The 20,145-nt window shown below is 36.1% G+C and overlaps 1 protein-coding gene across 1 annotated transcript; it reads right to left on the reverse strand.

The window, feature by feature from the left end:
- Positions 1-655: 655 nt before the first annotated feature.
- On the reverse strand, positions 656-18,470 carry pah (phenylalanine hydroxylase). Its single transcript, XM_028043826.1, has 13 exons — positions 18,319-18,470; positions 17,583-17,699; positions 12,298-12,481; positions 8,693-8,781; positions 8,185-8,252; positions 7,028-7,224; positions 5,522-5,657; positions 5,373-5,442; positions 5,199-5,255; positions 4,171-4,266; positions 3,487-3,620; positions 2,357-2,472; positions 656-1,072 (listed from the first exon to the last, which is right to left on the reverse strand). Exons 1-13 carry the CDS (start codon positions 18,388-18,390, stop codon positions 1,029-1,031), a joined length of 1,380 nt encoding a protein of 459 aa, XP_027899627.1. The 5' UTR covers positions 18,391-18,470; the 3' UTR covers positions 656-1,028.
- Between the last annotated feature and the right edge of the window lie 1,675 nt (positions 18,471-20,145).

The following is a 20,145-nucleotide window of genomic DNA, read 5'->3' on the forward strand; positions in this document are numbered from 1 at the left end:
CTGTTTATTCATCCATCCGTTTATCCATCCATCTGTTTATCCATCCATCTGTTTATCCATCCATCCGTTTATCCATCCATCTGTTTATCCATCCATCCATCCGTTTATCCATCCATCCATCTGTTTATCCATCCATCCGTTTATCCATCCATCCATCCATCTGTTTATCCATCCACCTGTTTATCCATCCATCTGTTTATCCATCCATCTGTCTGTTTATCCATCCATCTGTCTGTTTATCCATCCCTCCATCCATCCGTTTATCCATCCATCCATCTATCCAGCCATCCGTTTATCCATCCATCCATCCATCTGTTTATCCATCCATCCATCCGTTTATCCATCCATCCATCATGCCATCCCTCCATCCATCCGTTTATCCATCCATCCATCCCTCCATCCATCCGTTTATCCATCCATCCATCCATCCATCCATCTGTTTATCCATCCATCCATCTGTTTATTCATCTAACCATCCATCCATCATTTAACCATCCAACCAACCAGTGATTGGATGGGTGGTTGGTCATCCATACATCCATCCATACATCCAGTATTTTTCGGTATAACAGGTTTAGACCTGAACACCAGTGATGAACATTTCTGGCCATAATTCTGGAGTTTGTTGAGGAATGTAATGAAAATGAAACATTTATTTCTATTACTTTTTAATGCATAAAAATCATTTGTCAGACAGACGTAAAACGTGGAAAGAGGAAAAATCTTCTCTACAAAATGTGTAGAAACAAATCAGAGAAAGTAAAAGTGCTACAAGTGAAGTTTATATTCAACAAAAGTTAACTAAAAGATGTTGACTACCAAATACGTCTATTGTGAAAAATAACTTCAGTAACATTCATGCAGCTATAATACTGACCGAAACACACAACTTCCTGTTTACGTTTCATGCTACAGTTTATTTTCTACATTTTCTACCTTAATATTCAAAATGCTATATTTGTCGTTAAGCTAAACTGAGAAGAAACAAGAGAAACTGAACAATCGTTTTATATGAACTGGATCAGCAGCTACTCCAGTTTCTTCAGGGCTTCGCACAACTTCCCCAGCTCACCTGAAGAAAATCAAACACCAAACCAGAAAGTTAAATTAGTAAAAAGATTAACAAAAGTGTTGGTAATATTTTATTTTGAAGGAGCCTTATGTTGAATGGTAAATAACGACACTTTTACTGGACTTTTAATGCAAGTTTGCTGTAAAAGTGTTGATATTTACCACATGACCACACAAACATTCATGTTTATGACAGTATCTTGTCAAATAAAGTTTTACCAAAGTGTTTTCATTGTTTTTTAAAAGATTTTATAAGCAGTGAGATAAAAATAAACCCCTTCAGTCGCCTCATTTATATGCGTCTGACGCAGCCTATCAAAGCTAAATTTAGGTTTCAATTAAGGAGCGGCTGTTAAGTTAATAATGTTTATTTATTTTCAATCTTTTGAAAAAGGCTGGAAGCAAATCTAAAATACAGAATAATAATGAGATGATAATAATAATGTTTTATTTGTACCTTTTCTTTATCTTCAGTGTTAAGAACATGAAGTTAGGAGAAAATATTTCAATAAATTTGATCAACTAAACAAAACTGAACACATTTCTGTTCAGATTTTATTCTCTATCCTGTATGAAACTGTTCTGCCGTCCTTCCTCTCATCCCTCGTTTCTTCATTCATTCCATCCTTTGTCATTCCTTTTTCCTTCCTTCCTTTCTATTTTGTTGCCTCCATCTCATTGCTTGTCTTCTGTTTTTTCTTCCTTCTTTCCTTCCTTCCTTTTTCTCCTTCCTTCATTCTGTCCTTCCTTCTTTCATTCCTTCCTTCCTTCATACTTTGTTCCCTTCATCTCATCCCTTGTCATCCTCCTTTCTCTGTTTCTTCCTTCCTTTGTTTTTCCTTTCTCCTTCTATCCTTCTTTTCTTCCTTCCTTTCTTCTTTCCTTCCTTCCTTCATACCTTGTTCCCTCCATCTCATCCTCCTTTCTGTTTCTCCCTTCCTTCCATCTTTTCTTCCTCAAGTTCCTTCCCTCTCATCCATTGTGTTCTTTCCTTCATTGTGTCCTTCCCTCCATCCTTCCTCTTTCCCTCCTTCCTTCCTTCTATGTGGTCTATTATATATATTTTATATTCTTAGTTGTGGTTGAACTCAGGAAAGTTGAGGCTAATAAAATCTGGATTTTTTAAAAATAAAAATGCGTTTAAACGTTATTCCCTAAAGTCATCCAGTCTCAGAAATCCCCACCGGTTGTTTGTTCAGGCAATTGATTATGGATGCCGTCTATTGATTCCTGATTAAAACCGAGGCTGTTAAAGTAGTGAGTGCTAAACGAAGCGGCGTCTTACTGTGGACGCAGTCTGCCAGGTTGGTGAGCTGCTGCGTGTTGTTGAGGACCTCGATGCTTTGGGTGTAGGGGTTGTAGCGCACCGAGAACGGCCTGGGGATGGTGGTGGCGAACTTCCTGTTTCACAAACGGCTCAAACTAAATATCCAAACCTCACATCGTCACGTCAAACTTTAACATGTTTCACTGGATTTGATGCAAATCACCAACATGAAGTAGGTTATTTTAGTGTATAGGAGAAAAGCCACTCTGGGGATGATGTGTTCAAATGCAGCGTTTTATTTTTATAAAAATGCGTAATCTTTTAACTCACTGGTTCGAACTGGTTCGTATTGGACTTTCCCATCAACAACGTGAAATATCTAATATTAAAAATCTTACCAAGTCTTTTTCTTTATGTTTCTTGTGGAAATATCAAAACTAGCTTATAGTTCAGGGTGTCCAAACTTTTAGCAACTGTGAAGTTAAAAATAAAAATTAGATTTTTTTTTAGGAAAACTGCAAAACTGATTGTATTGTAAAAACAAACTAAACACACAATATTTTGATTTTTATACAGAAATAAATTATAAATCATTTTATTTGTATTCTAGGCTGCTCTTTTTCTATATTTTAATCATACTTTAATAAATTGATTTGCTCCAATTTTGTAAAAATGTTGTACTCAAATTAAAATACAATTTTTAGTTATTATAATTTGAATATTTTGTGTTGCTCAAGTTTTCCATTTTAGAACTATTTTAATTTGTCTACATCGTTTTATTTTATTCATTTTAAGCATTTTACCGTCAACAGTCTGGTGAAATAAAGCTGTGGTATTCATAAATTATAGACAAGGACCGCAAATAATTATTGCGAGGCCCGCAAATGGCCCCCGAGCCTCTGATTTAGAATCTTGTTTTAAATAAATAACTTTTAAATATTAATAAGAGGTACAAGTTCCAGTGGCATATATAGAAAAATGTCGTCCAGTTGAGTAATGTTTTTAATTAATGCTAAATAATTATTTTCTTAAAATAAGCAATTTCTTGCTTGTTGGTTAGTTTTGTTTTGTTTCAAGTGTAGTGTGATATTTGCACTAGGAAGCAGATAAATGCCTGCTAACATTTTGTTTTTACAGTGAGTGCATACCTCACTTTCTCCTTGGCATCCTCGAAGCTCTCAGCAATGAAGTAAACGGGCTGGTACTCAGTAATCGGGTATTTCTGCTGGCTGGTCTTCTCCGGGTCGAAAGGTTTCAGCTGGGGCTTATCTGTGAGGCAGTACTGGAAACAATAAAAAACAAAAACAACAGAATGGCTTCAGATTCCTCAATGGTTTCCATAGCAGCAATAAGCAGGAAGTGCAGCATGATTTGACAGAGTGCACTTCCTCCTGACGGATGATGATGTAAGAAGCTGACCTGGATTTTCTCCTTCGCTCACCCAGTGAACTGAATCGCAGCCGCCCAGCAGGTGGGCTCCCCCACTGACACATTAAACTGAACCTGAGTGGACCACTAACCCACTCTGAGAAACAAAATGCTTTATAACAAACTTTCCCATTCTAAAGCCTCCAAATAAGCATTAGCCCCTTTGCTAACCCACAGACAACGCTACAGGAAATATCCGTTTAGCATGAATGCTAACCGCATACCTTTTGATTTTAGTTTGATTTTAGTTTTTGCACCAATGTTCGGCCTCCATTTAGCATTTGCTATGTTAGCTTGATAAGTTTGACTGGCAGCCAATCAAAAGATAAGTATGACAAATAATGTTTCAGTTATTAGTTATTTTAATGTATAGCAACACATCATGTTTGAATTCTTCCTGTTACCTTCAGCTCTCCAAACGACGACAGCAGACCGGCTCCGTACACCTTGATGTCGGAGCCTTGCTTGCAGAGGCCATACTCGACGGTAAACCAGTAAACCTGAAAACACAAAATATATAAAATCTGATCTCTACGCTTGTTTTTAAATCTTACTTCCTCTAAAACCTTCAGTGACCAAACATTCTTGTGGGCCGAGAAAATACAAGTAAAAACTAAAATCATGCAAATATTTGTAGGAAAGGAATGTTATTTATCGTAGATCCAACTAGTATTCAAATTTTTTTGAGCTCAATTGAACAAATTTATTCTCAGTTAAAAGAAAATAACTTTTGTCATGTCTTTCGAAACTCTTGTTATATTTAACAAAGTGACTGATTGCATAAAAGCTGATTTGGGTGCAGCAACGTGGTTCTACTTATTATAAAAGTTTGGTTACAAACAGGTGAATTCTTTATGTTAAACATATGGATGGATGGGATTTATTTGCATCATTCTTGATTTGCAGTTGGTGGCCTCACAAAATCAGTCCAAGGGATACAAATGGCCCATGAGCCACACTTTGGGCACCCCTACTTTAGAATCATTTATTAACTCGATTAGAGCCACAAATATTACATGAAAATTTGGACAAAATATATATACATCTATTAGGAATTGTGTTGACTTTTGTTTTTAAAAAAACCATTGTTTTATTTCTATTTTTTGGTTTTAAAACAAAAAAGAAAGAAAAACGTAAAACTTTGCTGTTTTTTTTTAGTTGTTGCTAATAACTAGGCTGTAAATTTATATTTGGTGATTCATTCCCTTATATAATTAAGTTAGTGAAGTGATTCACAATGTGTAAAATGTTTACCTTTGTAAAACTTAAATAAATTAGTTGGTTTTATTTAATTTTTTAGGCAAAAGTATTAGGAGCCATTTCCAGTGGGATGTTTTTAGTTTTACAGAATCTATTTGCTTTTAACAATTACACTCTTTCTTGAACAGTAGTATTATTGTATAGTTATTTTTTTTCTAAATAATATACTTACAGTAGCCAGTTTCTCAATGTACTCATCAGGGGCACCAAGAGAAGCAAGACCAATTTCCTGTAAAAAAATAGATAAGACAATGTAACCTTAGCTTAACTTTCCCACAGAAAAACTTAATTAAAACATTAATTTGTTGCAGATCATGTAAGACTTTTGCTTTAGGAGGATGAAAACCTGAGAAAACTGGGCAAAACCAGGGTCAGCAAACAGAGGAACGTGTCCCAGGAGTTCATGGCAAACATCCCTGTTAAAAAAATTACGTTATTATACATGTAAAATGTAAAATTCATATTTAATTTAGTGACAAACGTTTGAACGCGTACGGCTCGGGTGTGTATGTGGGCTCGGAGCCATGACGGATGTACTGCGTGGAATGGAAAACTCGGAAGGCAAGTCCGGCCAGGAAGTCCCGGGATGAGAGCAGACCGGCTACTGGGCGGAGCCGAAAACCAGTACAGGCTGTGGGAGGGCAGCAGACATGAAACACAACATGACGCGTTTTCCACAGGCAAACACAGGAAGTGGGGCATTTCATTAGGTCAAGCCATCTCCAAAATAAGGCGCTTCATGTTGTGTGTTATGTAAGAAATTCATGACTCAGTGGGTCATAAAGAGACATTTTATTCATTTTGTTTCTAAAAACAATAATTTATTTTATAAATTCCCTATTATTGCTAGAATAATAAAAAAATGAACAAGAAATTAAACACCTGGTCCAGTTTATAGAAGGTTAAATAATTATTTTTAGAACATTGATGACATTTTAAAAGACAAAATTGCCTTTAAATTTACCCAGATTCAGACCTGGTGCTAATCTGTTAAGCTGGTGATTATTAGCCAAGATTCTTGATAGGTTTTGTAAAATTGTAAATAGAAGAAAAAAACAGACTTAGCCCTCATGGAAACAATTCTAGTTAATGCTTGTGCTTATCCAATAAATTATCCACCGTTAACCAAAGATTGCAACCAAAGACTGACATTTTTCATTTTATTAACCTATAAATTTACTTTTGTTTTGTAAAGTATTGTTATGAATTATCACAAAGTAAATAGCAGTTCTAGACAATGGCAACAACAAATCTGATAAGGATTTTTATAACTTAATGTTTTGTTTTTTTTACATTGGCCATTGCATTAAGTAATTGATTACAAAGTTTTAATATCTGAAATCTTGCCAAGCTGGGGCCATAACTTTTAACCAGCCAGTTTTCACTCAACGCTGTCATTTTTCTATTTTTAAGTAGTTATGAAGCAAAACCTTAAGCAGCTGCTGTGCAAGGTACTCAACGGGCTGTTGCTAGGTAACAAAATAATGAGTGAGTTGCTAGGTAACTAAAGAGTGAGTGAGTAAAGTTGAGGCAGCTGTGAGAGGTTGAGCCGCTAAATCTGTTCTCTGCCTACATCTCCCAGAATGCCGTGTGGTTCTGGACCGGAGTCCAGTGGATATTCTATCAGATTATCTATTGATATTGATATTGTCTATCGTGATTATTACCCAGCCCTAATCTGAATTTATTAGTCATCAATTATAAAAATAGCTAAAATCAAACTATATTTGTAATCAAATATCTGATTCATCGTATTGTACGTCTGGGAGCAATTAAAGCTAAAATAATACTAATAACTTAAAACTGAATGATTCCCTTTAAGACAAAACTTTAAAGAAAATGTCTAATGGTACTTGATGTTATGTTGACACCTTGCCCATATCTCATTGTGTCATTAGTAATATTTGTAATGTTGAACCAGGTGAAGTTAATCTAAATTCTGTTGTTTTTTAGGCCAAAAGTTGTAAATATCTAGTCTGGCTCCATGAAGATGAAACTCACACTGCAGGAAGCGGGAGACGTCCTCCAGCTGCGGGATGTTGTCCGGCTTGTAGCCGCAGTATTCCTCCAGCAGAGGGAAAACGCGGTTGTGTTCGCGGCAGGCATGAGTCGGGTAGAGAGCCTTGAGCTCCCTGAACACAACTCGCCATGTGGCCTTCTCCTCCTCTGTGTACTCCACCCTGGGGATGGCCTGGCCACTGGGACACAGAAACCAGGTAAACATATCAGACACATAAAAGGATAGCAGTTTGTTTAACAGATTAATTAATAAAATGAGACCTGAGATATTTGCTGAATACTTGGAAAAGTAACCTGACTTAGTCTCTTGAAAAACCCACCAAACACATACAGGAATATATTTTATTGCAATTTTATGTTGTAGACCAACAAAAACCAGGAATAATGGTGAAGTGGAACAAAAATAATACATGAATTTTATTTTTAATCAGCTGCAGTATGTAACTTTTATTTTAAAAAATGTATTTCACATAGTTGTTAATAGCTAAGGTATGGTAAATGTATTTATATAGTGCAATTTCAGCAAAAAGGCATTTCAGAGTGCTTTACATAAATTGGAAGGAAATACAAACAAAACAACAAAACCAAAAGAAAGAGAACAAGCACAGCAAAATAAAAACTACACTTTAAAATGTTCAAGTTGATCTGGGTTGCTAAGTAGCTAAATGTTGGTCCTCCATGTTTTATTCTTGTTCTGGGTTGCTAAGTAATCCACAATTTATAAACTAGCAGGAGTTTCTCTAAGTCTTGCTCCAATATTATAAGTATAAAGCCAAATATTGGTCTAAAGTAATAAAAACAACACTTTAAGATGTTCCAGTTGATCTGGGTTGCTAAGTAGCAAGTATAAAGCTAAATGTTGGTCTAAAGTAATCAGTACTTAATACTGTCACCATGTACTGACGGTGTAATATGAGATAGATAATCTGTTAGTGGAACTAGCTAGGTTTGATCAATTTTAAGGAATTGAGTTAAAAAAAGCTCATATATCTTGCTGAAAAGTTACTTGTGAATTACCTTTAAGACATTTGCACTTGAAACTAGTCCAAAATTACTTGATAAAATTGTGTTTTTGCAGCATACGCCAACATTTCACACTCTGACAACCGAAAAATCTACTTTTTAAAGAGAGTAGTTACTGTCTGTAGTTGTAGGCGATGTCAGCGAACTCCTTCCTGCGGGCTCTGTACACCGGATCTTTGAAGCCCTGAACGCATAAAGGGAAATCCATGTTGGAACTGATCAATCAAAGAGTGGAAATCCTCCGCTAAGCCCTCTGAGGCCTTTGACAGCATTATGCACACCGTCTCCAACAAGAGCCTCCATCTACATATTCAAATGAAACCTTTGAGGAGTGTCTTTCAGTTCAGAGCAAATCCATTTTGCTTTAATGACACTAGCAAAAGGGAGCAATTATATATAATTACAGGGGCTCAATTAAAGCAATGACATCAATTTGTGAGTCTGTGTACTTTCCATTACAATGGACGCTGGAGTGTGCCCTGTCATCTTCGCAGCCCGGCTTTTTATGAGCCACGTGGGCATGGACGTACCTTGCGTCCATGCATCTTCCCTGCATGTTTATGAAAACATGCAGGGAAGATGCAGGATGTGGGGAAACAAGATGATGGATGAGTCAGAACTCACCGGGTGATCAGCATCCAGCTCAGAACCGTAGCTGAGGATCTGGTTGGCAAAGCGGTCCAAGTCCTGGATGTCCTTCGGGAACCATGGCACTGAAGGATAAAGACATTTATTACATATTTTTATTGACATTTTATGGGGTTTGAACACTTTATTTTGCATCAGATATTTACTCTTGGGTTGATCTTCATTGGACAAGAGCAGTAACCAATTATTATTTCAGTAATTGATTATTTCAATGATTAATTTGATAAAAAATGGGCACATTTACAGATTTTCCATTTAGCTACTTAAATTTTTTTTACATACAATATTACACTATAAATAAAATAATTTCATCCCTTTTTAAATGTAGTAACAAACATTCCTTTAGTGAATTCAATTGGGTGAAGCTAAAACTAAACCGCTTGAGAATTTTGGCAAAAAACTATTTACAGACAAACATGTTTTTATCTTCAATGCAAAATGTATTCATATTTTGTACAGTTTAAATTACAGTTCTGAATAATGACTTTTTTCTACGTTTGTGTACACCAGTTAATGATTAATCAATTACTAAATTAGTTGATGACTATTCCAGTAATTGATTAATCACAGTTTATCCCATTAATTGTCCCAGGCCTACTCTGGGCAGCCAGTGAATGTGGAGTTTTCCTAATTCATCACGTACCAAAGTTTTGTTTAAAAGCATTTCTCTTCAGTTTTAATGTTGTTTTTTTAATTATTTGACATCTTTAGTATTGTTAGAGTTATTAAACGACTAAAGATTTCATATAGTGTCCTATTTTTTCCACAGAAAGGGATATATAGCTACGGTACTTGGACTAAATATTCTATATATAAATAATTCTATATTATTTTGTTAATTCTTTAAATTAATAAAATATGTAAAGTTATCTGTGAAAAGCTCTTATTTTCCACCTCTTCAGTGGTATAAATTATTATTTTTTTGTGCTTGGTCTTTAATACAGTATTTAAGTACATGACGTTGCTCATTCATTCAGATTTACGGCGCACAGAAAACACAATGGTCCAGTAATCAATCTACATTTAAGCAGTGTGTTCCAGCCTCGGGCTTCATAAGAACAACAGACCCCAGATCAGGCTCGCCTATAAACAGTCTGTCTCCAAAACAGGCTGTAAATTCCCTGCGTCCAACTTGACCCTGACCAGTTGACCTTGGTGTCTACATGGATCCTTGGTGGCCCTGTCTGTCTCAGTCTGCCATGACCCTGGCATGTTCTGTCTCCCTGTGAGAAACATAGAGGTCCTCTGTCTGCGCCAGGCCTGTTGGTCCTCAGTAGCTAAACTAATGTGTTTCTGGAAACAACTAATAAAGAGGTCTGGATGGTGGAGAGGAGACATGAGTCTTACTGGCGACGCTCACTGTCTACTACCATGTCTGTCTTTGGTTATAAATGAGACACTTCAGTGGTAATAATGGCAGCTTCATAAAATTTATTTCAACCGTGGGTCTGAAGATGTCAGTATTTAAATTTCACCCAAACATTCATGGTCAGGATAAGACTCAACTTTTTATTTTCATTTTCTAGACCAGGGGTATCATATTCATTTTCTTTTTGAGCCTGAATGTATTGATAAAACCTGTTCACAAACTGTTATATCAGTCCATTCTTAAAATTAAATAATATTACTGAACATCTTTTCAGTCCCTCCACGATTTTGTGTTTCTAGTATTAATTTGGAAATATTTGCAATATTTGTGCTTATTTATGACAGTAAATGCAACTATTTATTACTCGCTGTATAGATCATGGACTGACATCAACTAAGGCCAAGGCAGTTGCTAGTACAAGTAAAAACATTTTTCATAATTTTTGAGAAAAATCTGCAATAAACTCCCAATTATGTATTAGCGCAAACAAAGTGCAGGGATTTGTTGATTTTGTGTGAATTTCCATGGTAATTCTGAAGAAACTGGAGGGACTGATTAATAAAATTAGGCAATAAACATATAAAAACTGCATTAATTTGATTGATAGCATATTTAGGCTCACTTAGTGTTTAGTCTAGAATCTAAAGGGCCACATAAAAAGCTATGGTGGGCTTTGAGTTTGACACATGTGATTTAGACCAAAAGAAATGTAGTTTACTTTCTTTATATATATATAAAAAATAATAATAATATAAAACAAAAAAGTAGCAAAGGGTTTTCTGGAGCGATTCCTAAGAATAAGTAAAAAAACCACCTGGCCAAAATATGCCTCATAACTTTCACTAAATGTCTTTTAAAGCCTAGCTGTGAGAAAGTGGTTTGAATGCGTAGCAAAGCAGCAACATTCGCATAATTCTTCACTCCTTCCTTCATCGTGTCCTAACGGCTGGCTAACTGTTAGCTGTTAGCATGCGTAACGTCTTTAAATATGTAGATTTAATTTCAGTGTCGTTTTAGCTGCTTTTGAGCTAAATTAAAGTCAATAACATAATTTAGTTAATTAAAGAAGTCGTGTTAAGTAGAATACTGTTCCGGAATCTGTTTTTATTTAGTAGAAGCTTTCTGTTGCTAAGCTAAGTTAGCTGCCCCACTAGCATGCAGTGAAGCCGCGTTACAGAGCTGCGTTAATTAGCTAATATTGGAGCTAGGTGTGCTGCAGTAGAGACACCTAAAGGTTTCACGGCGCCTTGTTCACCTGGCCCTGGAGGACTACAGTTTAGGGTGACAGCGCTACGCTTCTTGCATATTAGGGGTGGAAAAATATTTTCTTCTTTCTCTGGTTTTCTTGTGTATTTATTTTTCATATGAAATCATTTACAAATTGCCGAACATGTTCAGCAAAATGTCACATCTTAACCTCAATTAACACCTTTCTCCCCCAAAGGTCTTAATAGTTTTTTGTTAAATATATTCATTGTTGCAAAGCAAATCTAGTCTTTATTCTCAGGCTTCATAAAGTCATTATTAACAAGGTAAACACATTTTAAGTAAGTTTTCTTTTGAACTTTTCACCAAAAGCTGCGAGTTTGATTTTCTCAGTCCTACTACTGCATTGGCCTTGCATTTGTTTAACTGGTAAACACTTTATGATTATTTAAACACTAGAGGTTACAGTTGAATAATTGCATAATTAAAATGAAAAGGTTTCTCAAATTGATGAGTAATGACATTGTTTAGGACAAATTTGTAATGTAATGAATCAATAAATTCAGTTAAATAAAGTCAGAAATAAATAATAAAATAGTATTTCACCTGTAGGTTTTGTAGATGTTGAGTAAATAGTTTCAAATAAATCTTTATTTAAACTTTTCAGGATATGATTTTTTGGATCCATTTATCTACAGCAATAGCTACCTTGTTTTAGCAACAGATGAAAACTGTGATCCTTTGGACAAATTTTCAAAATGTAATCATTGAAGTAATTAACTGGTCATCTTTAGTCTTACTTTATTGGGAATAAGGATGTTATCCATTTAGAATTAAATATGTTTGATTTTTAGTTTTGCAGGTATTTAACTTCCTATTTTTTCTGAGAGAAATTGAGCATCATTTCTTAGTCTCTGAGCTATTGACCCATTTACACATTTCTACCTCGCCACACAAGCACTTAGTCCTCAGTTAGTTAATTGTCATGTTGTGTTTTCATACTAACCTGTGTCCTTTTCCTTGTTGCGTGACAGCTCGTGCACATGGCCGCTGATCTGCGTGCGTAGGCTGTCGATAACCTCATCCAGGGCCTGAGAGCAGCTGGGTTCCACACTGATGAAGAACTCGTACTCTTCTTTGTTCATCCGTGAAGGACGGGACTCGATGTGTGTCAGATTGATGCCATTATCCTACTCAAATGAAAAGGTAAGTAAGCCTTTATCTGTTTAAGAGCACTTCCTTTCACCACTAGAGGGTGATGTGTGATAACTAAAGTTGTGGGTTTATCAGCACACATGGAGTCCACTATGACCTGCTGTCACCAGCCTTGAACTCTGTCTGCAAACTAACTCAGCCAAACTAGACTTGCATAAAGAGTGCATTCACAAACCCACTTCATGAAGGAATTTCTGCTTTCTTCAGCAAAACTCCAAAACCACAAGTTTTCCAGACGCTTCTTGTTGGTATTCCTAATTGTTTTCTCCAACGGCCAACATGGAAGACACCTAGCACATGTGCTAAGTCTTTGTTTGTGTGTGTTTTCTTGTTTATGCAACATTTGGGGGGAGGAAGAGGGCGTATGTTGTTCTCTTTCTACTATAGGCTTAAAAGAAGAGGCGTGAGTGAGAGGGCCTCTAATTTACCCCCATCTGGTTCCTATTCCACTTTTAAGTGTGGGGCCATGCATTTCTGTTTCTCTAGCATTCTTAAAAAATAGGTCAAAGTTGATATGATTATTATTTTTTACTTTGCAAAAAAGAGCAGTTAGAATTATCTAACAAGTCAGTTGTGCTTCAGCTTAAATTTAATGAAATTTGAAGATTTAATAATATTTACATTTACAAAAATGATTTATTAAAAGAGAGAGCATTCATAATTTGAGATGAGACTTTTTTAAAAACCCCAAGTTAGGACTTTAACAGAAACAAGAGAGAAGAGACAAATTTCTACTTTATAAAACAATAAAATATAATATTCAGTCCAGGTATATTGATGTATGTTGATTCAGTGGAGTGCTGTATCATTACAAAGTGTGTGTGTGTATATATATATATATAAAATATATAATTTTTATTATATATTTCAATATATAAAGTATATTGAAATATATATTTCATTTTCATTTATTTAATTTCCCGTAAGCATAAATAAAGTATTTTTGAATTTGAATCGAATTTGAATATATTTTTCATTTGTTGTTATTTTTTATATATACACATTGCCTGTTTTGTGTTTAAGATGTATTTGTACATCTTAGTTGCTTAAATTTCATTTATTTCTTTTTTTCAAGGAAAGCTCCTTGGAAAGTATTATCTTATTTTTGAGTGCTTCTTACAAAACAGGAAAAATATAAGTCAAAATTAATTTTTGGGAGAAGAGGTAGACTATACAAGAAAACTACTAATTTTGATTCAAGACTTGTGTTTATGTCAACATGTGAAATGTTCACTTTAATCTGTAAATTAATTAAATTAAAAATAAAATCTCATCTTATCCCACTTCATTCTGTTTGAATATCCCGCTGTGCGTTCTTACCTTTTCTATCTTTATATAAAAACTAAAAACCGAGCTGCATCTGATATTTTTGAGTGAAAAATAGAGTGTTAAATCATCAGGATGCGGCTGTCACTTTTTCTGATTTCTCTTTACAAACCGTCGCTCCTTCATGAATCTTGCTGACAACAACAATAATGTTGCATCAGCCTGAAAGGTTCAAGGTCAACCTCTGGCATGACTCGGCTTCACAAGTGAACCACGCAGTCAAGTGACTTGAGTTCCTGGCAGATTAACAGTCAGGAATTTGTAATTTTTCAGGTTTTGAATGAAGATAAGACACATGAAACATGTTTCCTCTTCAAGCTGTCTTCATTGGAGTGTTGGCGTTAACGTTGTAGTGAAATCAGTTCGAATCGGTTCTGTCTTCACGGTTTGTGGAGGGGGTGGAACAGGGGGAGGATCAGCATAGCAGCAGTTCATAGGTTCACCAAAAGCTTTGCAGCTGCTTGTTGACGGCAACATTTTGGCTTTTCTGCCAATCATTGTTTACTCAGGCAGTCATACTGTCACGTACTCAATAATAAATCGATCGTTTTCACTGCAAATATTTAGCTTATCCCAGAATATATTGTTATAAAAGCATCTCTAGAAAGAAAACACGGTGGAAAGAAAAACAAGTCAGTTGATTAATTACAGTAACCAGGAGATTAATCTGTAACTTGTTGCATCCTGTGAGGTTAAGCTAACAATTATTGTTTAAAATGATTAAATATCTCTCATCTAGAAGAAGAAAACCAGACTTTAATCTCAGAATTTTGACTCTAAATAATACAAAAAACTTTACATTTCTTGGATCAAAAGTCAAAATTGAGAAAAAAAAAAGGTTTTCTTTCAGTGGCCCTAATCCTCTTCGGTTCTAGCAACTATCTAAAGCACTCCACACCACACTAATGCAAGGATGCATTACTTTAATCTCTAGAGTTGCGCAGCAGCAAATGAGAATGGTAGCTTATGGCAAGCCCAGTGCTGGTATTACTGCACTTCTATGGCAAGGAATTTGTGTATCTATTCCAAATCCTTAATATTATTGCTGTCTTTGCAAACTTGTTACTAGCCTGTCAGAAATGCTTTTCAATGCTTGAGAAGAGTTAAATGAACATTCAGATACTTGTGGATAATTATTTGAACAGATTCTTCTCAAATTGGGAAATTTGCCTCCATTTAATTTAACCAAAATGTTTTGAGTCAACTTATAAGATGCTAGCAAAGTAATGACATAAAATTGTTTAAATAAATACTTTAACATTTGGTTGAATGTCATCAAGCATCATGCTTTGGAACAGTTTTGCACTGGTTGTCAGCCATATTTATTCTAGATAAATGCTTACAATATGTTGTTGTGGTTTTGAAAATATACTAAACACATTTGAATTAAACTGTAGCAGTTTATTATTTAAACACTAGAATGGCTTGAGTTAGGCCATTTTGACATATACCTATTTCGGTTTAGATAGTCCAACTGGCCTGAAGGATTTTATCTAGCAGGTGCTTTTGTTCAGTAAATAGGGCCATTACCTTATCAGTACCCTGTTAATGGCCTCAACGCATCTCACAGTTGCACAATTGTTCCTTAGACTTCGACTTCGACTGACTTTGTTGTCATTTTGCATGCACAGGGTGTATACAGAACGAAATTTCGTTGCATACGGCTCAGGATAATGTTTGAGGTTCCAATGTTGTGAGTAAAATAAAATGCAGTATAAAATATGAATATAAATCTAAATATAAAATATAAAGTGCAGGACTGACAGTAAAATAGAAGTTATTTAGCTCTGTACATGTGCAAGGTATAAAGTGGAGACCAGTTTTTGAGTGCAGTCCAGTTAAGAGTTCAGCAGTCTGATGGCAAGTAGGAAAAAGCTGTTTCGGAACCAGGTGGACCTGCACCGGATGCTGCAGAACCTCTTTCCAGAGGGCAGCAGGGAGAACAGTCCATGGTGGGGGTGTGAGGGGTCACTGATGATGTTTCGGCCTCAGGACAGGCATCCTGCATCGATGGTTGACCTGACACTTCGCCCTTTTGCCTGAGCTGGGTGTGGAAGGTTGTTGCCGAAGCAGTTTCTCCTTGTGTGCCTTCTTCTCACTCACATGAGAGTTACCGAACTCTTTTGCAAACTCAACCAGGAAGTCCACCCGTCTCTCCTGCACCCCAATGCATGCCTGATAAAGCACATGTGCATTCAGTGCTGCCATGTCAATCATGTTTGCCAGGTTTGCTGACCAGCTGTCACATAGTGATGGAACCTTGGTCACCCCCCGCAAGATTATGACTGAAATAAATGCCATTAGTTCTTGTGAACTAAATAGGTGAAGCAGTCACCTATTTATCCTCCACAGCACAAAAGGCTGCATGCAAATTTGCATGTGCTAAGTCTCCCAGATTTCTTTTGCTTAAACTTTTTGCATGATTTTTTTGAGGTGGATCAACACAATTAATTTGGTTAGTTTATTTCTAAACTGTCATGTTATACCCTCTTAGCTTTATTTCAAAGAGAAACATTACTAATTTCTTTTAGAAAAACCTTTGCATATTTTTTGAAACAGATTGTATGTTTTGCAAACTCTATGTACATTCGGCAAAATGACCTGGATAATGCAGCACAACATCATGGATCAGCTGCAAAAGGTCACATCTCTCCAAAAACACTTCATGTATGCTTCAAAACTAAACTGAAGAGCACTACCTACAGGAGATCTGATCTCCTGCAGGTATCATAGATACCCACCCCCAACATGGACAATTCACACTCCTACCTTCTGGCCTGACGGTCAACGGCCACATTTACAATTGAAGAAGGGATGCTAATTTGAGCCATCAGAGTCGTCAGGGTGGACTCCGGCCTTTTGGCCCTGTTGAGCCGATATGGGAAGGACTCGAAAACCGTATCATCCTAGTGTTAAAGCCAAGATGGAACTGTAGAGTATGGTGATGGCAGCTTCATGCTGGGGGACTGGTTCATATTTGTTTTTCAGTTTTACAACAAATTAACGACTAGATATTTAAAACTTGAGTTCAATGAAATCTGATCGCAGCTGTAAAGTTTGAAAGTGTAATTTAAGCTGAAGGAGGTTTCATGACAGAATTGCATTGTGGGAAATGTAGGCTTATTGTTTTAACATTTTAACTGCTCTTAGACTTTGTTTAAAAGTCTAAGAGCAGTTAAATTAGAAAGGAAACGCTTGTTTTCTAACTCACGGACAGTTTGTGTTAGAAAATCACATATGTTTTAGATTATTTTAACTCCTAAAGTTTCCGGCTGAACACCAGAGAGAGGGGAACATTTCCTGCCACGTCCGCTTTAATAAAAAAGAGATAACCTGCAGGCGAAACGTCAGCGGATCAAAGAGCTTCTTGCTGTTTACACACGACTCATATCCAAACAAAATCAAACTGGGTCTTTAAATTTCTTCAATTTGATACAAAAACAACAAAAAATACTTTAACTATGTATATTTTTATCCAAACTGTGCTAAAATAAAAAAAAAACTTTCTAAATTTAAGTTTTAGATGCTGAAATGCCTTTTCTACACACGTGTGTTTTGTTTCATGTTAATCTGTAACTTAACAAAGCTACGTTGCATCATCAAGGTTGCAATCACGGTAGTGTTCAAAAATATTTTACTCCCTGGAGCAGAAAGTAAATTTTTGACCTACCCCTCTAAGCAAATAAAACAACATTTTATTTAACTCTGAGTCAGATAAACATTAGGATAGATATGAAGTTCATTTTTTACCTCAAAGAGCCGCAGGGCCTTGGCCAGAGCTCCAACCTCCTCCTTCAGGGAAAAGATGCAGGTGATCACCTCCGCCTTCCTGCTGGTGTCTTCCTCCAGATACGAGTTTCTTCTTTTCTGGAAAAAATAATCAAATATTCATATTTACTGGAACTCATAGCTCAATTTCTGTTTTTTTCTGCTGACGGATCGAGCGTGAGATCTCATTCTGAGCCTTGACATTCAGGAGACAACCCTGAAGCAGACTTTGCACCCTTTGACCTCTGGAGTCTTAACCCAAGCATTCCTGCGCTTCCATGACTAAATGTACCCAACTGGTCCCGGGAAATGCACAAAACCTTTCCTTCTGTAGAGCAGAACTGAGAAAAATCAGGAATTTTTTTGGCATTTTTAAAAGCTGAAAATTGCAGATAATTGCCGAAGCAGCTATTGCAATTTGAATTGAAAATTTGCTAAAAAGTTGCATTTTTATAGAACAAAATTTCAGCTGCTGAAAGTTTCTGACAGTGGATCTGTGCATGAGAGAGGGCTTTGTTTGTTTTTCACTCACATCAGCTGTTTTACTTTCTATTCACGGCACATAAAGGCAGAACCAGCTGTTGTTTTTTGCTCACCAGAATTTTCCATTAAGGAGCAAAATTTGGCTGTAAAATCCTTTAAAAATGAAACCAACATGTATGAAATAGGTGGATTATTTTGTTTAGAGTAAGAGAAAAGTGATATTTTATATTTTTACCCCTGTGCCCGGCTCTCCTGTCTCTTCCTCCGGGCTGTAGTCTCCGTTCACTCTCTTGTAAGCGGCGTCCATCGTCTCTGCAGGTTATGATGATCTGATGCTGGTTTCTCCGTCTCTGAGCCTCTCCTGTGTGTCGGGTTTTAACTTTACGTGGGCCACGTGACGCCACACCCCCTGTGTGTGTGCGTGTGCGCGTGTGTGTATCGGTATGTCACAGGACGGTTATGAAACAGAACTGTTGTGATCACATCTGGATCCTATTGTCTGCCACTGGCCCCCGAGGCGACGCTCATGAAAGCCTGCTTGCAAAAACAGATTGGTCTCCTGCAGCCTGGCTGACCTGGAAACAGGTGGAAATATCTGCAGCTGATACAGTCCAATACATGGTGTGGAAATTCAGTATTTACACATAGATTTACACCGATTTATCAGCGCAGAATTCCTTAATTTTGGGAGATTGGTGATCGTCTGAAACCGAATCGTATCTACCTCAACAAAGGTCTAAAAACCAACCAGTGTCCTCCTCTGCTCTGCACTAGAGATGCACCGATCCGATATCTATATCTGTATCGGTCCCAATATTGAAGAAAAATTCTACGTCGGTGACAATGTGCTCGATCCATAAGGGGATATCTGTTTAGCCTAATTTGTTCTTTGTGCTCTGAGCAACGTTATTGTTTATGTATTTTACTTTATATTTTGAATTTCTAGGTACGCCTTCTGAACCGGTTTGTTCCAGTTCCGGTTTATTTTAAGGTTCTCATTTTATGACCTTAAAATGAAAGCAAAAGAACAAAAATGTCTTGGTTAGTAAAAGAAAAACTATTGTTTTGCACCTAGAATTTTCAATTTAAGATATAAAATTGTAATTGAAAAGCACAAAAAGTCTCCATCGGCTCCTTTTGCTGCAGTACCAGTTATTCTAGGGGCCTCAAAAGACAACTTCAAAGTCCGCAAATGGCCCCCGGGGCGCACCTTGGACACCCCTGCATTAGAGCATCATAAAGTACCATTATGCATTGATTTTCTTACTACGTTTTAGTTAAAATGTCAACAATAAATTCAGTTTGTGCTCAGTACTAGTTTATTTCTTCCAGACTCCTTTTGAAAATCACTTTATGTCCAACTATAGATACATTTTTAATCTCTTAATCTTGCATTTAATTAACAATAGATTTAAGATGTTGAATTTTTATGTCTAACTATACCTTAAAACCCATAAAATAAATGACTATTTACATTTTTGCTTCAGTCATCGGGTCACTGTAATCATTGCCTTTCATGGCTTTAGAGCATGTCAACCTAAATTATAGTCTAAAGTGTGACTTTTGTGTTTTTAGGTCCGACAGTTTTGTCTGTATAGAGACAAAAATTAAACTGTAACAAACATAAAAGGCATAAACATAAATGACTAATGAATTCAGCGGCCTAGAAAATGTTTAAGTAACCAGCTGGAAAAACAAATATTGGCAGAAAAAGTTCAAAAGTGCAACGGATCAATAATTAGGTAATTAAATGATAACATACTCATTCAATAAATTAGAATATAAAAATTTTCATTTATTCTGGTGAATCAATTCACCAAGTGCAAATTATCTCAGTGATTTTTTATTTTTTTACGCAGATTGTGTTGACATGGTTGTATGTGCCTTATTTGCACAGGTTTACTCATTTTAAAGAACATTTTTGCATTTTATATATTTTAAATGCACAAATACACATTAACATTTTGTACATTTTTTATTATTTTGATAACTACACAGTGTTTATGTTGTAATTTATATTTCCATGCAGAGAATGTTATTATTAAAATATATGAAAAAAATG

This window comes from Xiphophorus couchianus, chromosome 17, assembly GCF_001444195.1.
Source record: "Xiphophorus couchianus chromosome 17, X_couchianus-1.0, whole genome shotgun sequence".
Taxonomy (NCBI): Eukaryota; Metazoa; Chordata; class Actinopteri; order Cyprinodontiformes; family Poeciliidae; genus Xiphophorus; species Xiphophorus couchianus.

Bases quoted from the DNA above. Each gene is read 5' to 3' on its own strand.
- pah (XM_028043826.1), bottom strand. From the start codon at position 18,390: ATGGACGCCGCTTACAAGAGAGTGAACGGAGACTACAGCCCGGAGGAA. The intron at 7,225-8,184 runs GTAACTACTCTC...TCTGTGTCCCAG, and splicing joins ATCGCCTACAACTACAGACA to TGGCCAGGCCATCCCCAGGG. The intron at 2,473-3,486 runs GTATGCACTCAC...TTTGTGAAACAG, and splicing joins GATGCCAAGGAGAAAGTGAG to GAAGTTCGCCACCACCATCC.